This window comes from Elaeis guineensis, chromosome 9 (assembly GCF_000442705.2).
Source record: "Elaeis guineensis isolate ETL-2024a chromosome 9, EG11, whole genome shotgun sequence".
Classification (NCBI taxonomy): Eukaryota; Viridiplantae; Streptophyta; class Magnoliopsida; order Arecales; family Arecaceae; genus Elaeis; species Elaeis guineensis.
Genome location: NC_026001.2, coordinates 71,110,549 through 71,132,936, shown reverse-complemented (window position 1 = coordinate 71,132,936; position 22,388 = coordinate 71,110,549). Strand labels below are relative to the sequence as shown.

General features: G+C 36.9%; 1 protein-coding gene across 1 annotated transcript; it reads left to right on the top strand.

The window, feature by feature from the left end:
• Positions 1 to 4,072: 4,072 nt before the first annotated feature.
• On the top strand, positions 4,073 to 15,371 carry LOC105033950 (probable xyloglucan glycosyltransferase 6). The gene is given in 6 exon segments (XM_010908936.4): positions 4,073 to 4,914; positions 13,001 to 13,274; positions 13,277 to 13,308; positions 13,662 to 13,952; positions 14,035 to 14,148; positions 14,276 to 15,371. Coding segments are annotated over 6 exon segments (2,079 nt in total). The 5' UTR covers positions 4,073 to 4,185; the 3' UTR covers positions 14,915 to 15,371.
• The last annotated feature ends 7,017 nt before the right edge of the window (positions 15,372 to 22,388 follow it).

Here is a 22,388-nt window from a genome sequence, read left to right as displayed (position 1 = left end):
CGATCCTGGAGATGAATAGTTTCTGATCTATGATCCATGGAGCATATGAAAGATTGAATTTAAATACTGACTAATTTTAAATTAGATCTGAATTAATTAGGTTTAATTGGGTATAAAAATTTAAGTTAGATTTGGTATAAAAGTCCTAAAGAGTTTGGGATTAACAGTCTTTCGAAATTATTTCGAACCAACTTTGAATTGGATTCAAATCGGATCCGTTTTGATAAGATATGAGTATTTCCATTTGCACTGAGATTTCCCTCTCATGTGGGCCGATCAATATCTGGAATAGTATTGGTTTGGGGCATCCCATGTGGGTGAGGAAGTGGGTGCAAATTGGTTGTCATATGTGATGGCAATTTTATCTCATGTAGGAATTCTTCTTTTATGAGTATTAGACTAATTCAAATCAAATTTAAGTTAGGACTCCTATACTTATTAGGTCATAAAAATTATCTACAAATAGAGAAGATCTCTACCTATAGATGCATAGCAAACAAATCAGATTGAGAGAAGAGAGAAAGAGAGAGAGAGGCGTGAGAAGAGAGAGAGGTCCCTTCTTCCCTTTTGGCCTCTCTCCTTGTTGCCGCCCCTCTTTTCTTGGGCATGGATCCTATTTGGGCATCCCACCTGCTGGTGTGAGGTCTCACACCAGTACATCTCATCCCTCATTTGATTGGATTGCGAAGGCAATTGGATTGGAGTTCATCCTACTTTCTTGCGGCATCTGATATGCATGCAAAGTAGAGGATCTGCACATCCAGGCCTCCACGAAGGTTTAATCCAGATAATTTGAGATTTGATCTCTAATTTTACTGTTATTCAGGTAAGAATTTGATCCTTAATCATGTAAAGAATAGAAAAATTTTTAGATGCAACCTGGATTTTTTGAAGAGAAATTATTTTCCTTCCTTTCATAATATAATAAGATTCGATAGAGCAAGTGAGATGTTTCAAATGCATTGGTATTCTATGGACCTTATACGAACAAAGGCAACAACACTCAGTTGAAATCCTAATGCAAGACCTTCGTTGTATTATTAAAAAAAATTTTGATAATAAATGAATAAATATATTTTTTAAGATTGTAATTGAAATGTGCAAATTGTAAGGTTGTCGGAGCGTATGTGTACATGTCAGAAATAGCAGTGCTATCATTTGCTTGGCTCCCACTTGATGGTTGCTTGTGCTCATGTATCGATTGATTTCTAATGATATGTTAATGGTTGTTATAGTCTGGATGAATACCATCATAGTTACGGTCATTAATTTCATCCAATCCTGCATGCTGATTATTGGTTGTAACAAATAAATGATATGCTGATAGTACCACAGTGCCAATAATTTCAAATGTATGAAATCGCCATTTCAAATGAGGATTTCATTGAAATCGCCGGTCCATGAAGTGATTTTTCTGAAATGGCCACTTGGACTAGTGAGTTCAATGAACTCACCATTTCAAACTATGATTTTTAATGGGCCATGTCATATGCTTGCGTGGCTATAAAATTGCCACTTCAAGTGGCGATTTCATACGTGGACGACAAATCCAAAAATAAGTTTCGAATGACAGTACTTTTGGAAATATCTAATTAAAAATAATAAAAAAAACCCATGAATCCAACAATAAAATCGACAAAAAAGTTTTGTATTTTATATCATACCCGCAGTGTATGGTAGCAACTAAGTGCTCTCTCTCTCTCTCTCTCTCTCTATATATATATATATATATATATATATATATATATATATATATATATATATATATATATATATATATATAATATATATATATATCGAGCATTCGAATTTATAATGATGTCCTTCAGATTGATCAATATTCTAACCATGTTCTACATACTAATGAACCATTATTCTTTTCCCATATTTCATCTATAAATAAGAAATTCTAATGATATGAAATAAAAAACTAGTAGATTCCTATTGAGAACCTCCGGTACAACCCCTTGTACCTGATCAGGACCACCTCATGTGGAACCTGAATGTTACTCTAGCAAATAATAAAGAAGAAGAAAAAAGGATGCTAGGGTTTGGCATTGGAACAGAGAGGGAGAAAAAGTTAGGGAGAAAAGATCTTGTATTCTTCTTCTTTTATTATAAAAATCCTAATACAACCTCTGTATATATATACACAGCCATAGGTCCGACCAAAAAACTCTCATGACTCAACTCAATACATGAAAATACTCATCGAACTATGTCTCACATGCTCTCACCTCTTAGACTTAATCTCAGTCCAAGCCCTTGAGTTAGCCTCCTTAAAACCTCCCAAATAAGGCCTCAAGATCCCTAAGATCAAAACCAATCCTAGCCAAAATCAGAATCCACACACGGTTCTATTCATAACTCAAGCCAGCTCGGTCAGACCTTGAGTCGACTCGACTGTCATGCTATCCGCGTGTCAGCAAAAACTAGCCCTCTATTCCGCATCCGAGCCAGCTCTCTCAGGGTCCCGAGATGGCTCAATCTGATCTGAGTCGACTCCACCCAAATTTGAGTCGGCTCTTCTACTGGCTGAAGCAGACTTCACATTAGAATCTCTCCTGTCCTAGTCTTAGGACCCAACCCCAGTCCTAGCCTCCCGGAGTCATCATTGTGACTCCTCTTATGACCTCCCAAGACTTGAGAGCATCATACATGCACAATAATCTCCACCTTGGTGTCCCAAGCCTTGACATCCTCTAGTGTCCTGTTGTCCTCTAGTATTCCATGCTCACACATGCGATGCATCCGCATCCACTGCCGCCATAGTGGATCTCCTGCACACCACATCCTGTGCATCAATCCTGTACCCTGTGTGTCTCCATCACCAAAGAACTTGAAGTCTACATCCTGCAAGATATCCTCCTCGGTTCCGATACTACACAATTTCTTCTTTACTATGATTATATATATATATATATAAAAATATATATATAATAATATATATAATATATATATATATATATATATATATATAATCAGATTAGAATTAGATCGATCGAATTTGGACTCAAATCTAATTAGGTCAAAACTCTATGATAGAAATTTTACATCAATAATCCAAACCGTTAAATATGATTTACTATCTTAAAATTACTTATATATAAAAAATCATATGATTTGGAGACGCCTAATCTATGCATCAAATACTCAAAAATTGGACAACCTAAAAAAATTGAATTAGATGTATTTTTTTGATTATTTGATATATAAGCTAGAAGTCTTTAAATCATATAATTTTTTATATGCAAGTAATTTTGAGGTAGTATATCACATCCAACGGCTTGGATCATTGATATAGAACCCCCATTATCCCATTTTGATCTGATCAAATCTGAGCCCAAATCCAATCGATCTAATCTAAATCTGTCCCTATATATATATATATTTATTTATTTATTTTAAACAGATACGAATACAATTCGAATATTAAAATATAGATATAAGTTGGATAATTAAACTCTATGACTAAAAAATTAATGATATTACTAAATAAATAATAAATTAAGTTAATAATATATTTTTTTTAAATTAATAGATATTATATAAAATTATATAATATTATAGATAGATTCAGATAAAGATTTGATAATTATCTATCCATAAATTGATTTAGATGCTAAACGATATATCATCCCCCAACTCTATCCATAATTGGTATAAATAATAATTACTATTTGATTGTTTTCATGTTATAATGGTTAATGTACGTGGACAACGATGTGGACCCAGCACCATTATTCTACCCTTTTTCCATTATGATATCGTTATAACGATTAGTATAATAATTATCATAAGATTACCAAACGTAGGTAAAATAGATAATGATCAGTGTAATCATTATTGGCATTTATTATTATTATTATTATTATTTGGTAAGAACATTGGCATTTAGTTGAAGGTTTAATACAAGGGAATAAAACCACTGTTGGAAATATTTCTGCATGCCTGGCCAGTCTCATGGTATAAACCACAGCGTTGGTACCACGTATCTGAGCTCCATGGTATTTTTGATCCCTTTCATACCGATCCTCCTTTCCCACCCCCTCCCGCTAAATTTGGCCGTCCGCTTCCCTTATTCCCCCCATTCCGATTTTGCCCCCCACGCCCCTTCTTACACAGAGAAAATCCACCCATTCTTCTCTCCCATCCAATACCAGAGAGAGAGATCGAGAGATCTGGATGTCTCCGCCTCCGCCCAACTACGAGTTCCAGGAATGGTGGAACAAGGAGCGCGAGAAGGCTTACGGTCTCCTCGCCCCGGCACCCGACGATCCCTCCATCACCTCCTCCGCGGCCGCCGACGCCGCCTGGGCCGCCGTCGAGGTCCGCACCCCGACCACCCCCGGCGCCGCTGGAAAGTCCCGCGGCCGCAGTCCCCGACAGCTTTCTTGGCTCCTCTTCCTCCGCTTCCACCACTCCGCCGCGGTACTCGCCTCCCTCCCCTCTCGTCTCCTCTCCCTCCTCCTCACCGCCGCCCGCCGGATCTCCTCGGCCCCTGTCTCCTCCTCCACCGACTCTCGCCTCTACCGCGCCATCCGCGCCTTCCTCGTCCTCGCCGTCCTCCTCCTCCTCCTCGAGCTCCTCGCCTACTTCAAAGGCTGGCACTTTAGCCCCCCTTCCTACGCCTCCTCCGCCGAGGCCCTCGAGCGCCTCTACGCCAATTGGCTCTACATCCGGGCCCAGTACCTCGCTCCCCCGGTCCAAGTCATGGCCAATGTGTGCATCGTCCTCTTCTTGATCCAGTCCGTGGATCGGGTCGTCCTCATGCTCGGCTGTATCTATATCCGAGTTCGGGGGCTGAAGCCCGTGGTGGCGATGGAGTACGAGGATGGGGATGTGGAGGGTGGGCGGGTGGTAGAGAACTACCCCATGGTGCTCGTCCAGATCCCCATGTGCAATGAGCGGGAGGTAAGGAGATGTAGGTCCCTGCATATCCTCTTGCCCTGGTTTTTGCCCGATTCAAGGATTTATTTATTTTTTCCTTAAGTTCAAGAGCAAATCTGGATTTATCTATAGGATTGTCTTGCTATTGCTGGCTAATTTAGGTAATGAATATTGGATCTTTGTATTTATTTTTGTTATTACTAATTGGAAGGGCATTTGTATGTCTTCTATAATCTAATATTTAACCCTACCGAACTGTAGATGATTGATTTGGGGGAAACTAATTTTGCATGATTATTGGTGTGTCAAGCGGATTTCCATAAGCTAAATGTAGCTTTTCCTAATGAAGAAAGAATTTAGAAAAATCCATCTTTACAGTGCATGAAGGTGCCTTAGGCAAAGAGCAATTACCTTCATTTCTTTTTCCTTGAATTTTTTAATGTGATAATATGTCGAGCTTACAAAGGTTACTGGGAACAACTGGGGTGATGGATTAAAATTGTGAATTTACTTCTCAACAGTTTAATGTCCATAGTGACATCAATGTACTAGAAACTTCCACTACTAAGTTTGGTGGGCAGTTTAAATCTTTAGAGTTTATGTTAGGGTGAGAGGTTCTGACAATGAATGTTGTGCCTCAAGTTTTGCTTTTGCTCTAATGTTTTTTGCTCTGCTTCAACTTCAACATGCTCTTGCTTTATCTAAGTGTGTTACAATTTTCAAGAGACACATGGTGATATTGTCATAATTCCTAGCCACAAAGATCTACTTTTATCAGTTGGTGCATCATAAATTGCTATTTAGAAAATAACAACCCTTTCAACTATTTTTTGAGAAACCAATTTTTGGAGCTTGCCATGCCTCAAGCCTCAAGATGAGATGGTCCAACAATACCTCTTTACTCAAGGAGGAGGATATAAAAGTGAGGTGATGCAATACAACCCTGGAGAACACTGATATGCAAGGCACAAACACTAATGCTGATCTAAAACCTTTTATTGCCTAACTTATACTGATGAAAGGTAAACAATATCAACTGAAAGGAATCAATTAATCATGGAACAAGTACGTGAAATAATGGGTAAATACTAATATGCATTATATATCTAGAAAACATACAAGCAGACCTATATCTATGAGCTGATACTACATAAGATCAGTAACTTTAAGCATCATGTTTGAACAACATTCAAGGTTCATGAAGGTGTTTTAGAAGATTTCGTGGTGATGAATTGATGTTTGTTAGAGCTGAAATTGCTTCCATCTACTTTTTGATCACTCCTATCCTGCAATAATTCTGAGGTTTGGTCAGTTCTCAATGGGAGCAAACAGCTAGAGATTGGCCCATCAAGGGTGCTGGCTGTTTTAATCAAGGTTTGAGCTATTTATGTCACTTTAGGCAAGTGAACTAGAGAGATTAAAGGAAAAAAGAAAAGAAGAAGAAAGAGAAAGGAAGATAAACAAAAGAAGAAGATGGAGTGGACAAAAAAGGTATTACTAATCTTACATCATGCTTCCCATACTCTTTGAGCCTCATGTTCTACGAAGAAAACAAAGAATTTTTACTTGGTAAAACATTATGACCTCAAGGGTGGATGGCTAGGATATACATAACGGTCAATTGCTTATTGTTTTGTAAATGAATCCTTTTTTATAGTATAAAACAATTAAAACACTTTAGTATAAAATAGGTCCAACAACGTAAGAGAGAAATATATGTGCCTACAACACAATCTTCAAGTCCATCTATAGGTTCAGATAGATTTTCTGTCATTGTGAGTATAACTTAAATTCCTATTATTTCCTAGCATCTAGAATCTAGTTGGGCTGAGCTTTGTCTCCATGCAGGTCAGGCCTAGCCCAAAAAATTTTGGGCTTCATGCTAGGCTAAGGCTAGAATTCTTTTCAAAAATTTCAGCCTCAGCTTGAATCCTTTTTTGGATCGAAGCTCGATTGGGTTAGCCCGAAGAGTAAGGAGAGAGCGGAGAGAGGAGAGAGATTGGGTGGGAGAGAGAGGATTAAGAGAGTGGAGAGGGCGGAGAGATAAGAGAAGGGAGAGAAGGAGGGAGAGAGAGGAGAGAGATCAGGTGGAATAAAGAGGAGAGAGGGGAGAGTAATTAGGTGGGAGAGAGAAGATTGAGACGTGGAGAGGGGAGAGAGATGACAAATGAGAAAGGGGAGAGAAGGAGGGAGAGAGGAGAGTGTGTAGAGAGGGGAGAGAGGAGAGTGTGTAGAGAGGGGAGAGAGATTGGGAGGGAGAAAAAGGAGTGGAGAGGGCACGGAGAGGGGAGAGAGATCTAGTGGGAGAAAGAGGAGAGGGGAGAGAGAGATTGGGAGGGAGATAGAGGAGAGAGAGGAGAGATAGAGAATAGAGAGAATGGAGAAGGGAGAGAGATTGAGAGGGGGAGGGAGATTGAGAGGAAGAGAGTAGATAAGAGAGAGATAGCAAAGAGGGGAAAGAGATTAAATGGGAGAGAGAGGAATTGGGAGAGATGAAGAGGGGAGTGAGGGGGAGAGATATTGAGAGGTAGTGGGAACAAAGAGGAATGGGGTGGAGAGCGGCGAGAGATCGGATGGGAAAGAGTGGAGCAAGGAGAGAGATCAATGAAGGGAAAGAATGGAGAGAGGGGAGAGAGATTGGGTGAGAGAGAGATTGAATGGGGTTTCTTAGGCCTGGTTTGGGCTTGGCCCAGGCTTGGGCTATGAGCTTGGTTACAAATTGGGCTTGTCCGAGCCATGCCCAAGACCGACTTGAGCTACCTTAAGCCTAGTCCGTGGCTCGATCGGAAACTAGCCTAACTTGATGGGCCTTGGGCTGGTTTGGCCTATTTCCAACCTTTTTTGATTCCCACCACAACTGATATGTGCTATAAAAAAGAAATAAGTCAAATCTTTGTTTCATAAAATGATGATATCATCTCTACTGGTCCTAGCAAGTGTGTATGTACATACATACACACACATAGATATGTATATATACACACATAAGTTTCATGTATACATATATGTATATATTTATATGCATATATGTATCTAGGGGCCAATCCCTTATTGTTTTGCAAAAGTGTCCCTCTTAGACAACAAGCAAAACACTCCTATAACTTACAAACATTCGGCAGCATATATGTTACAATTTTATTACTACGAATGGAAGGGTAGGTATTCTCTTATACTCAGTTTTGCACATTACTGTCTTGAGACTCAAGTGCCTTGCTTACATCTTCACTAAGGTTTTTGCACATTTGTAGCATGTAAAGTTGGTTGTTGGCAATGTTCATTAAGAGTCTTGAAAGGCAACACTCTACCCTTCACCGTACTCTTCATCAAAATTTTCTTATTCACAAATATAATTTTCCATAAAAGGAGGGCAATGCTTACCTAATTTGAGAACATTAACCACCCTTAGTGCTTCATTATTGTACAAAATGATTGGTAACAAACTACATGCACACATACACACCCTAAAATTACATGTTATTTCTATTTAGGGAATCGATGGGTTGATGTTAATGGCTAGAAACATTATGAGATTTTTGAGAACTTTGTGAGCAAATCATGGAGATCATAAAGGTTCGCACAACTAGCCAAGAATTTCAGTTATGTAGTAATCCTTTCCATTTAGGAAACACACTCTAAACCAGACCATGAGAATAAAAGGCTATGTTATGAACGTTCAGCTTGGAAGAAAGTATCATGTTATATTAAGGATTGTACTTATGAGGCTTAATGACAATACAGAATGACAATTTTATTAGAAGAAGAATCTTTTATTTTTTTGTTTGGATAAGTTTGTGGGTGGTAATGAGAGCTTTCTATAGAAAGGAGTTAGAATGATGAGCTATTTTTTCCTAGTATATATGTGTGTTAGAATGATGAGCTATTTTTTCCTAGTATATATGTGTATGCAAACACACATATAAGTTACATATATATAATAGTTTACTACTAATATTTTCCCATGTTGACTAATTGAAATTAGTCTACAGGTGAATACAAAAACCAAAACCTTGCTATTCTGAGGAAGTAGTGGTTCATTAAGGAAAATAATGCAACTCTTATATGGTAGTATAAGCCTTGTATGTGTGGTCAATAGGTAATATTATTTAAAGTGGGGATATAAAATTATGGGGGTCAATGAGGATTAGAATTGATTTTTAGGTGATTAAAGAGGTATCTAATCCTATGGATGGCCATGGAGGACTTAGTACTACGAGTCAATGGCTCTTGAGTCTTTGAAAAACCATTAAAGCCTATTTCACTTTTTTGCATTATGGATGGACTTGGAGGACTTGATATTATAAACCAATGGCTTTTGAATCTTTAAAAAACCACTAAAGCCTATTTCATATTTTTTTCATATTTTTAAATATATATTTTCTTGTATGACCCTCCTGTCATTCTATTGATTGCTTCTTGACCCACTAAATTTTATCACCTAAGTTTTCCTAGACATACATATTTTACATTTGGGTTCCATGCATCTTCATAGCCATGTAACATATATTATCTTTTGTTACTAAATACTCTCAAATCACCGACGTTCAAATGGTATCATGCATTTAAGAGTCTATAAAAAGGTTGAGCATTACAAGATTATGTAGCTTCAAAACAAGACTTAATACATATTATACTTGCCTCAAGCCATTCTTGGAGGGGTTGCTATGCCCTAGAAGGCAAAATCAACTGAGCCAAGCTTGCTTCGAGGTGTATTACCACCATATCCAGGCATACCCACCCCATATTATTTGGTATACTTTTTCTCTCTCTTTTGCATGCTTATGACATGACATAGGGAGGTGTCCTACCCACACATCGAGGAATGTATCATATTGGCCAGCCGTTGATAGAACATTGATTTTTGGAGGTTTGAATCCTTTGAAGACAAGGAAGGAGATCACATCCCTCCACTATGAGGTCCTAAGTTATCAATTCTGATATTTTCTTAACATAAGATACCATGCAAGGACTTTTATTTCCCTTCCAGGCTGGGTATGCACATGTGGCTTTTCCTTTAAAGTTTTGTTCTGTTAGAAAGTCTAGCATTAAAGCAGTGCTAGAATAAAAGGGGCTTTTAGGCTTCTTCAAAAGGTATGAATATCTTGAATATTATTCTACGAGGAGATAAAGCCATTGGCCTGTTACAAGAGAATCCAATCAGTGTGATGTTAAGGGGGTTGGTCGCTGAGATGAAAAGGGAAGGGGGGTTATTGCTGTGATTTTTTATTTTTATTTTATTTATTTATTTATTTTGGGGGGGGGTTGGGGGTCAGGTTTTTGGCTCTGCACCTACCCATTTAAGTCGCCGCCTAGAATCCTCCTATCTCTCTTCAGAATATTTTATAGTAATCCACCAAATCTCCTTCCAAAATTGTTTGTAATTCTTTCCTTGAAATGTTCTTATATTGCATTGACTTAACTACATTAGCTTAAACTAACTAAATAACTATTAGTCTATTACATATCCTTTCTGCATGCACAAGCTAACCCTTCAGTTTTTAATTCATAATATTTTGTCTTGTTATCGTTATCTACATGCAAAAGTCTGTAACTTTATCACCGCATGCTTTCCACCTTTCCATTCGGTTTCTTGTAAATGAGCAAATGTTGATCCTCTTTCATAGCATCATATTTTCTAGCTCTTTATTCTTTTCAATCAAATTTCCAAAATCCCAAGTAGAAATCAATCATTTTATTTTGCATTATCTGCTTCTTACATGCTTTTGCTTTATTTGATTTGGCAACTCTTGTCCTCTTAGAAGTTCAATTGGGCATCATTGTGCCCTATTATTTTAGAAGACACCCAAAACCTAAATAACTCTTGCCTTTTTGCCTCCAACACTGGGTTACATTTTAATGGTTGTATATGGGAGATGATCTAGCAAAGCTCATTCTTCACTATAACCAGGTTCCTTTTTGGTCCATCACTTATGGATGACAACATAGCAAACCCTTGCCCACTTCTCACCATAATTGGTAAAGTTGTGGCTTGTTGCACAAAACAGGGGATGCCTGCACACTCACAAATCACAAGTATCAAATTTGGATCTGTTTCTAGTTTTTACCTGTTTAGCATAAGCTACATAAGAAAAGAAAATAGTTTGGGGCATTTGTGAAACACTTGTTTTTTGGAATTCGCACACTATTGTTGATTTGGTTCCCTCTTACAGACTAACATAGTAAGAGATCTTGACAGTGCTAGAATTATGAGGTGATCACATGCCGCCATTTTCATTATAGCTGGGTGATCTAACTGGAATTGTGTTTGGTAGACATATGCTTGCAACTTAAGGGAAGATAACTATAGTATAATACTGAATTGAAAAGTGTCCTTTCATCATTAAGTTAGGCAATAAAGAGAGCCTGAGCATATAAATGCAATGGAGAAAAAAGGATAGCGATGGAAACAATTACATCAAAACAAGCATGGGAGTTTTCCACTTAAGGTTATCATGGTGAGTAACTAACTTAGTATGGGCAATGTTTTACATAGACATTTAGTACCTAGACACTTGACATGGGTGCCAAGTGTCGAAGTGTCCTCAAGTGTTGGACATGACAACCTTCAAAAATCTAGGCGTAGGCATATTATATATATATATATATATATATATATATATATATATATAATATATATATATATTACATGCACATTTATAAGTGTATGTGTGTATGCATGTATTTACATATGTACATACATATATATGTTTATATTTTTTACTACTTATTCAAGAAAAGAGAAACTTAAAATTATAGATAATTTTACATGTACATTTAAAACAAAAGCATACTTTGCTTGAAATGCCTAGAAAAGCTTAAGGATACTTCACTGAGTTCAGCACACAAAACTAAGTCCCTTGCATGACCCCACAAAAAAGGTGCCATTGGTCAGGCACTTTTTTGCTGGCATCAGTAGAATACTTGAAGCAGTGTCTAGCCATCTTATGTTGTGTCATGTCGGGTCTAAGTGTTCAGAAGTGTCAGCTCTCCTAGACAGCTTAAAAATGGAGTGTCCAGATAACATTATTGGGCTGTGTGGGTAAGGTTAAGGGGGACAAATAAGAACCAGTTAGCTTTTGTGTTGACATTCAAGGGGAGTGGAAACTTAACATGAATGAAGGTAACAAAGATTTGAAAAAGTCGGTAATAGAGGATGTAATGTTTGATAAGAATGAATGGAAAATGATTTCAATCTCAAATAACAAGAACAGAAATTGTTCACTATGGTTAATATTATTATCTTTTACTTGAATCTCTTTATTTATGTATAAATTCTTAGTTGATAATTGGATGATCAATAATCCCCCTCCCCAATCTTTCTTTTAGTCTGCCCCCCCCCCCCCCCTCTCTCTCAGCTTGTGTGCTTCCAAATTATAAATTAATTTTAGATTAGCTCCTTAGAACAATAGAGGTTTTGGATTCTTTTCAGGGCAGATACTGTAGTTTAACTAGAAAACTGTGAATCTGAGAAAAAACTTTTTGCTTCATTGATCATTTTTATTGTATTTTAAAGGACTTTTTATCTTCTGGGCCTGTTTTTTTGCTATGACTTTTCTTTATGTTAGGGGTTTAAATGTTTATAAAACAGCCAACATGTTTAGAAGCTCACTTGAAAATATCTGTTAATATATAATTTGTTGTTTCAGAGGTGACAAGAAAATCGAATGAACTGATCATAAGCAACATTATTGGAACACCTTTTGAAGAAGCAATAACATGACCAGATATTAAACATATCGCCAGATGTTGCAATTTTTCAGTTTTTTGCAATCAATCATGATATTTTCACTGTATTTTCAATATAACAAATCATGGAAACACATGTGAAAACCTATATTTTAGTGTTATATCTGATTTTTCACATGAAAAAAAAAAAGAAAACTTTATGCCATACTATTGAAACTTTTTCCGCCAATAAATATCCAAAGATAAAATATGTCACCAAGGTCTAAATGAACTTATTCTTTACCAATTGTAGTTCAAGGGGAGAATTTTTTCAAAACTTGTTTCTCCAGATAGTTTTCTAATGGTATAGTTGTATAAAGCTATTATTCTTGATTCTAAATCAGTTTCTTTTTTTGTGCTGAATGCATTTCTATGTTGAACTGCACAGGTCTACCAGCAGTCAATTGCAGCAGTATGCATTCTGGACTGGCCAAGGGAGAGAATGCTCATCCAAGTTTTGGACGACTCTGATGATATGGATGTGCAGCTCCTCATTAAGGCAGAAGTCCAGAAATGGCAACAAAAGGGTGTTCGCATCTTGTATAGGCACCGGCTTATCCGCACAGGCTACAAGGCAGGGAACTTGAATTCTGCTATGAGCTGTGACTATGTGAAGGATTATGAGTTTGTTGCGATATTTGATGCAGATTTTCAGCCCACACCTGATTCTTGAAGAAGACAATCCCACATTTTAAGGTAGCCTACTAATGCAGTTCTGGTAAACATTCAAAAGAAAAGGATAGAAGGTGCTATTAAGACATAGGTTATAAAAATTAAAATAAATGGACAATTACATCAAGAATACAGCAATCAAAATGCAGTTATAAAGAGCATGTAATGCAAAAGACTGCAATGACCTATTAAAATGTAAAGTTGATAGATAAGATTTGAGTTTGAGAACATGCCTCATGAAACATGGGCCGCTAGAAAGATATATACAATGTGTTAATATTTCCAAAAACGTGTTATATGATGGATTCCAAAATATCCTATGCTTGCAGTATAACAATTTTATCCTAATACAACTTGAGTTAAATTTTCTTCTACAGGGAAATGATGATCTGGCATTGGTCCAAGCTAGATGGGCTTTTGTCAACAAGGATGAAAATCTGCTCACAAGGCTGCAGAACATAAATTTGTCATTCCATTTTGAGGTTGAACAGCAGGTAAATGGTTATTTCATCAATTTCTTTGGCTTCAATGGCACTGCTGGTGTGTGGAGAATAAAAGCTCTTGAAGATTCTGGTGGCTGGTTGGAGAGAACCACTGTGGAGGACATGGATATTGCTGTTCGTGCTCATCTTTGTGGATGGAAATTTATCTTTCTAAATGACGTAAAGGTTTGATCATGGACCGCTACTTGGAAGTTCCGTAACAGTTTCTTTTAGAAAATCATTATAATGATTCCCTTTTTTTATGCAGTGCCTTTGTGAACTTCCAGAATCCTATGAGGCTTACAAGAAACAGCAACACCGATGGCATTCAGGTCCGATGCAACTATTCCGATTGTGCTTTATTGACATCCTTCGTTCAAAGGTGGGGCTTCCATCCAGATCTTTTGTCACAAAGGATGTGCATCAAAGTTGGGTTGTGCTGTTCCTATATTAACATACAGTAATGTTTTGGTTCTGACATTTTCCCCCCTCTTCTTTTCTAAATTTAGGTAAGCTTGTCGAAGAAGGCCAATTTGATTTTTCTGTTCTTTCTCTTGCGGAAGCTGATCCTACCATTCTACTCATTCACTCTCTTCTGCATTATCCTTCCACTGACCATGTTCCTGCCTGAGGCTCAATTGCCAGCTTGGGTTGTGTGTTATGTGCCTGGTATTATGTCTGTCGTGAGCATCCTTCCAGCTCCAAGGTCATTCCCATTTATAGTTCCCTACCTCCTTTTTGAGAACACAATGTCAGTCACCAAATTCAATGCCATGATATCAGGACTTTTTAAATTTGGGAGTTCATATGAATGGATAGTCACCAAGAAGCTAGGGAGGTCATCAGAAGCGGACTTAGTTTCCTTTGCTGAGAAGGATCCTCAGCCCCAAGCAGAAAGTAGGGGCCTTCACAGAGCATCTTCGGATTCAGGCCTTTCAGAATTAAACAAATTGGAGACAATTAAGAAGCCGGGGAAGATCAAGAGAAACCGTTTGTACCGGAAGGAACTTGCCCTTGCATTCATACTATTAACCGCTTCTGCCAGAAGCCTATTGTCTGCGCAAGGGATTCATTTCTATTTCTTATTGTTTCAAGGAATCACTTTCCTTGTTGTTGGGCTTGATCTGATTGGAGAGCAGGTGAGCTAACCGCAATATGATCGTTCAAGCTATGGCCAAAAGAAGGCTTTAAGAAAATATTGTGCACTCCCCCAATTGCCTCTTTTACAAAAACCACCAGCGGCTGCTTCCTAGGTCCTCTGATGGAAGGTCTTATTGACCCAAAAGAGGATGGAACTATCAGATAGGTTGCTTTCAGCCATTGATTCAATTGTTTACCAGTTTGTGTTGTTGTATCATTTAGAAGTTCTTCTCCTGTAACCATTGAATCAGAATGGATCCTTTGCTTGGCTGGGGAAGACTGTCATGCCCAACTATGTACCAAAGGAGGCATTATCTATTAGTTTTTCCATTCTTTTTCCTTTCTTTTTTTTATGTATGATTCATAGATAAATTTGAAGATTTTTTTTTCTCCTTTGAAAGTTTCATTGGGGACGAACTGGTATTCTTATATAGCTATCATATAGAAGACAATCGAATTAATTCATGTCTGTTTAAGTGAGGAGGCTGTAATGTTATTTTTCTTTGAGTGAGCAGTTAAAGTTAGCTATGATGTTGTTCAAGCCACGCGCCTTTTTGTTACTGTGTTACCTTTCACAAATCAAGAGGTTGCCATGGGCTCTTGTTTGTTTTATGTTATCCATTTACTACTGGCAAAATGTCTTTGGAAGCATATGATGGTGAGAATCCCCCTTATTCATGGAAAGCATGATTAGACAAGTTTGTGAAAGGATTTTCCTTGGAAACCTCTTTGTCATGGATGTAGTCTTAAACATGTGGATACTTTTTTCTCCTATAGTGCTATTCTTTTAGTGACAGCCTAACATGTCTACTGGCCTGTGGATGTTTTTTTCCCATTGGTCTTCTGTTTTCTTCCCCTACTTGTTTCTCTTCATAAGAAAAGACGTAGGATGCCTAACCGATGTAATAGATACCAGTCCAAGTAATTTGAGATATAAAATAAGAGTAGTGCTATACCAGTCCAAGTAATTTGAGATATAAAATAAGAGTAGTGCTGTGGTACTCCCAGATGTGCACATGAGCATCTCCTTGCCATGTGGCATGAGAAGAATGGGGCAACTCTTGGTTACCAGTGTTCCGTAAGCCACAGGTGCTAGCATTTACCATAGCTGGGGGTCGATGGTTGCTAGTGTTTGAGTAACCTGAGATACTAGTTTCCAAAATACAAGATTCTGAAAGAGGACTTAGCAGCACCTTTGCATTTCCAAGACAGAATGGTCATTGATGAGGGTTGGAGGAGCAAGCATCAGAGTTTGCCTCTGCACTACTAGCAAGAGGTTGGCATGTCTCTGGAGCACCGACGGGTGAGGGGGCGCAGATTTTTGGATTTCAGTTTTTCGGCTCTCCACTTCTATTATCTCCACACGATAAGATGGTATGATAAGCTTTGGTCGTACCATCCAGGAAAAGTCAGAGATTCCATCAACTTGTGCCATTGTTGACTCCAGGGACGGCAGACAGGTTTCTTTCAAGTATCCAGGACCCATCTAGGAAAATTCTATAGAGTTTGGGATTTAAAATTAGAACCCATTAGATTTTTAGAACAGTTTTGAGATTTGATCTTGAATACACACTATCCGAATCTGATTATATATATATATTATTTTATAAAAATATATATACGATAGATAGAGGGTAAGGAGATTATGGAACTAATATTTGTTTAAGTTTGAATTGGAAGTTTGATGTATTATTAATTTTTATTTGATATTAGCTACATTCAAATCATTATGTCAAGATCTTTCCATCACCCCCCCCTCCTCCCCATCTTTTTATTTTATTATTTTGAAATTTTATATTGGTTAACTGACCTGGCCTGAACAAAGATTAAGCAAGCAGGTTAGGGAACCTGGTAGATATATTATTTTTTTGATGGGATGGTTTTGAGATTTTTGGATAAATTACTTGATATTAGTCACATTCAAGTCATTATGTAAATGTCTTTCCCTTTGTCCCCCATTCGCCTCCAACACCCCTTCCCCCCTCATTTTTTTTTTGAAATTTTATTTTGTTTATCTGACCTGATCTAAATAAAGATTAATCGGATGGGTTTGGCATTTGATGGATATATTATTTTTTGATGGGATGGATTTAGTGTTTTTGAGCAAATTTTTAATCAAATTTGGGATCGGCTCAGGTAATAAGATTTTAAATAGGTTCGGATATTGGTAAGGCAAATTTTGCAGATTTCCTATCCATTGCCATTCTGGGTTTAGATCCAAAATATGTCCTCGAGGGGCCTCATTGCCGTTAGATGTGGATATATGTAGAAATTAACATTTCAACTGTTGAGTTAGGCACCAAATCCCTACTTCTATACATCCACTAGCATCCATATATAAAATATCATGAAGCTGAAGTGGAACTAACTGGGACATCTCCCAGGTGATGGAGCCTAAATGGTCAGTCCCAAAGAAAGCTAAGGTTAAGAATCGACTAACCTCTAAAGTTACACATTGCCCGAAGCAAAATCGTGCAGCTTGGACAAACAATCATTTGGCTTGGACCAACCTAAGCCCTCTCACCTCAAGCAGGAGCTTTCCAATCTATACAAAAGTGCGCTCCCTCTACCACACCAAGGATAACTATAATAGCTCTAAGAGGTTATGCTGTATCTTAGAATGGTTATGATGTGATCTTGGATGGTTATAGCATGACTCCAATCTATCATATCTCCACTCTCAAAATATTTCGGACTATGTGGCTATGTATAGACCTAGATCATTATCTGAACCCTTTCTCAAAGTTAAGCAACCAAGGGTCCGATCAGAGCCAATCTAGTGAATTCTCTAACTAGTTTCTATTTTGCAAATCGATGAAGACAATTCACATCATCACCCCGAGGATTGGCAGCGACATATATGTCGGAAGGAAAAAGAAATTCCAACATGGGAGCTATAGCTATAACCAGGTTGCTTAGTTGCAATGGGTGTGGCCGCTAAGGAGGTCGAAGAATTACTATCCAACGACAATTCCCCAAAGCCTGTAGACACTTTGGATGATGGTGTTGAGCAAAATCTAAATAGCTATTCTCGCAATTGTTATGAACGATCATCTTGTTTTGGTACTATAGAGAGATACCGCCAAGTCTTCTTTCTGAATAATGCTAAGCAAATTATTAGAAAATTAGACCCCAATATTTGTTGCATTTCAAAGACAATAATATTGGGCGACTCAATTCTCCGGCCTAGTGTTCCTTTGTTATTCTTTGGAACTTCAGTGCAACCTTGTGGAAGGCTTTTGCACATTGTAGTTTTTGGATAAGGCTTTAATGCTGATGAATTATTTCAACACTAATAAGAATTTAGCCTTTTGCTCGATTTCCTTACCAAATTTTGATCAATGGGCATTAGGTGTGGTATTTCCCAATACTTGTGGCTCTCGATGATGCTTATTTCAGGATATGGTTTCCAATGCAATTTCTCTCTACTCGCTAATTTTATTGGTAGGGAACCATGATGCGTTTGCTGCTTGGTCAGTGAAGAAGGAAAGGATCAAGAAAGTAGGGTGCCAAGTTTTCCTAAGGAATAATAGTTTATTACATGTAAGGATACTTTGGAGTCCTTATACTTGGAGCAACCATAGGCGTGAAAGAGCTACAATGCCAGTGAAAGAGCTAGAATGCAATGTAAATAATATTCTATTGTTTCTTATATACTATGTAACCATGCATAGGCATAGAAGAGCTAGAGGTAGGATGCACAATAAACAATGTTGGATTGCAGCAAAACACTTTGTTTCTACAGCACAACAGAGCTATATATATCATGCCCCACATCATTTAGGTGTTCCAAAGTTTCTAGGATCACATGGGTAGTCTAATACATATATTTCCTCCAAGTGGATGCCAAATAAACTCATGTAGGAGCGAACATGGGCATATCATAGTCCTGTCATGAAGCCCTGAGAGGCTATTTGGATGACAAGATAGAACATTTATGGATGGTATTTGTGGATTTCTTTGTATATGACTGCCACTAAGAATAACTTACGGTGTGAGGGAAAAATCCTCTGACTTGTTTGTAGAGAATTTGCACTCGTTTAAAGGGAATCCATGAGGCCGATGCATATGGTGTGGGCTAATTGAGATCATCTCAGTTTGTCCTACAATTTCTTCCGGGTTTTGTTGCATATTATATATTATCTTTAATGCCGGTTTGCTAAAACCTTTTCCTGGAATCCATGAGATGATTTTTTATCATGACATGCGTCATGCTCGGCGAAGAGGTGATTCAATTGAAATAGTCATTGAATCTCCTTAATCAATACCTTAATTCCCCAGCTACTCTTAGCTTTGCACTTGGGACATTGCATTCTGATAGTCTCTGAGCACCAATGAGAAGTAGTTTTCCATGATCATTCACAACTTGCAAGACTTTTGAAGGTAGCTCCAGCGTTGCTATCAGTGATGGAACCATTGAAATTGAGCTTGACAATATGCCGAAGGTAAGCCAGGAGACAAAAGGTTGTCAAAGCTACAAGAGCCATTGCGATCCATTGCTGTTGAGTTAGGCTCAGTTTGGAATTATTGTGGGTAGAGACTTTTGAATTGTTGGAAGTAGAATTTGAGAAGTAGAGCTTTTGAAAGGGCTTTTTACAAAAAAACTGTTTTTATTTGATAACCAGTATATAAAATGCTCTCAAACTTTAACATATAATTTAATTAAAATAAAAAGTACTTTGATATGATAAAATGATAATAAAAAATATTACATTATATTTATAGTAAAAATAATACAATATAATATTATATATTAAAATATTATTATATTAATAATATTATTATCATATAATGTACATAATATTATAATAATAATATTATAATAATTGTAACATAATTTGTAATGTAAGATAATATATTGGTTATAACCTAATCTAATAATAGATTATATTATATTATTATTATATAATTATTATATTATATTATTATTAAAATATTATTATTATAATATTATATTTATAGTATAATAATATAATATGATATACGATGTAATTATGAGATTTGTTGATGGAATTTTGATCATTAAAAAAATTTAATTTAAATCAAAATAACTTTCCCACGTTAGCTAGAAAGCATTTCTGAGAAAAACTTCAAAATAGAGCTTTTTTTTTTCAAGTAGATTTTTAGTTTTTTAGCAAAGCCAAAATAATTTTTGATTTTTTTACAAACATCGCATATCATCTAAAAATTTTTTGAAAATCGAAATTACTTTCTGATAATCTAAAAGCTTAACCAAACAAGACATCAGCCATAGTAGCTTGGATGAATTCAAAAGATATCGGATGATACTTTTCACCAGCTTCCAAAAGTTGCATGTTTTCTTGAAAGATCTACTCATTCTGAATGCACCACAAGAGTCACCAAGTGTAGAATAAGATTTGGTTCCGAATCATAGGGACTGCTAGAGTGGGATCGGGTAATTTAGGAGCTCTTCTAATGACTAGAAAATATTAACAAGGTGGCTGAGTTAAGACATAAATGACACACTTGATGCACCATGGTAGGGTATTAAAACGAGACCAATATCCTTAAGTTGATGGCTGTAGAAATCGCAGCCGAAATCTTGGTTGCCAATTGGAAACCTCGTGCCAAAACATTTGAACTTGAGGCGCAAATCCAAATCCATGGAAAGGATGATGACCGCTTGGACTGGAGAGAGAGTTTGATCGTCTCGTAGACCTCCTCTGCTTTCGCATTTTGCCTCAAGCTGGAGCCGATCCAACTGGAGGAAGCCCAACACTTGCTATACATTACCACCTTCGGAAGGAAGACCTTATTTGAATTGGTGAGATACCATTGCTTTTGGTCCATAATAAATTTAGCCACCGTCATATTATCTGCAATATGATTGATGTTTGGGGGCAAAGAAAGTCAATTAAGAAGTAGGCATCACTAAATTTGGGGATTGACTGTCCCTTACCAAACATCCATTTGAACTCAGTTCCAATCAGTATTCTTGCAGTATAAATTGATGTCCAAGTTCTAGTGCAAGGCTACAGTCATTCCAAAGATCACAAAACGTATTTTCTTCTTCTTTTTTTTTTGGTATAAAATCACAAAACGTATATTTGCACTGGATCCAAAGGCTGAAGAGCTTGAGCACCCCATGACTGGCTTCTTTCCAAAACTTAGCAATGTGTCAGCTTCAGAGGTGCTAGAGACCAAGTCTGGGCTTCAACCCTTCTTGGTGATGTAGGTTCAAACTGCCCATTTGGTAGTCACAGGACTCCTGGGTGAGTCCCTAGCCACCCTTAGGCCAGTTAAGAGAAGCAGATAAGGTGTTACTTGATTCACAAGTGTCCAAGGGACTCAATATTTTATAAAACTAGGTCAGTTTTGCAATGTTGTGCAGCTTAGTGTAGTATTTTATAATATTTTATGATTTAATATGATATGATATGATATGATATGATGATAATAATATAATAGTGCAGTATATTAATAAATAATATAGTAATATAATTTTAGTATGATAATAAAAAAATACATAATAATATAATATATTATTTTATAGTATGATATAACATAATCAAATTGTTTTATTATATGATATAACATAATAACATAATATTATATTATATGAAAATAATATTAATATATTATATAAATGTAACAGTATTGTTATATTATGTCATATTATATGATATGATAGTGTGGTGTGTTGTATTATTGCCATGGATACTTCCATCCTCAAAAATAGTTTTCAGATGCATTTTCAATGGAGCTTTTGTCCAAAAGCTCTAAATTGAAGGTTTTCTCCATTTTTTTTTATTTTTTGAAGATACCACAAGCCATCCAAAAGAATTTTTAGCCCTCCAAAAGTCATGTCAAATGTGACCTAAGTCAATGTAACCAATAGAGCTGTGAAAAATGAAAATCTTCCCGACTACCCCTACCTTATCAACCTTTAAAAAATAAAAATCAACAAATGCTTTATCTGTCCTTTAAAACTTAAGTTTGAGGTTACGGGATCGCTATCCCAATCAAATTATTTGTGTTACAAAGAATCACTTCACCATTCTGGAGAAGCATTGTAAAGCTTTATAAATTATTCTAATAATTCACAATTTCCATAGTGCATGATAAAAGACAGATATCCTTCTAGTATGATACTTGGCAAGGAGAATTACCTCTTTCCTTGTGGCTACCTAACTTATACCTCTTCACCATCCAGAAGACAGGATCCATAGCTGACTCCATCGAAATAAGGGGATTGGCCCAATCACTTTAGACAACCTCTACATTCTACAACAACTAGCGAGCTTAACATCATGACGTCCATGATCATGCAGCTTAGTATAGGGAATGACAGAAGGAACTAGAAATGGCACTCATCCCATCAATTCACAAGCAAGCGATGCCACTTATTTATGATGCATGGAGGGATTTTAGCACATTTTGGTAAAATTATTTGGCATCTTCCAATCCCAAAAAAGATTAAGGCCTTTAATTGATTGTGTTATCATAACAAGATTCTCACTG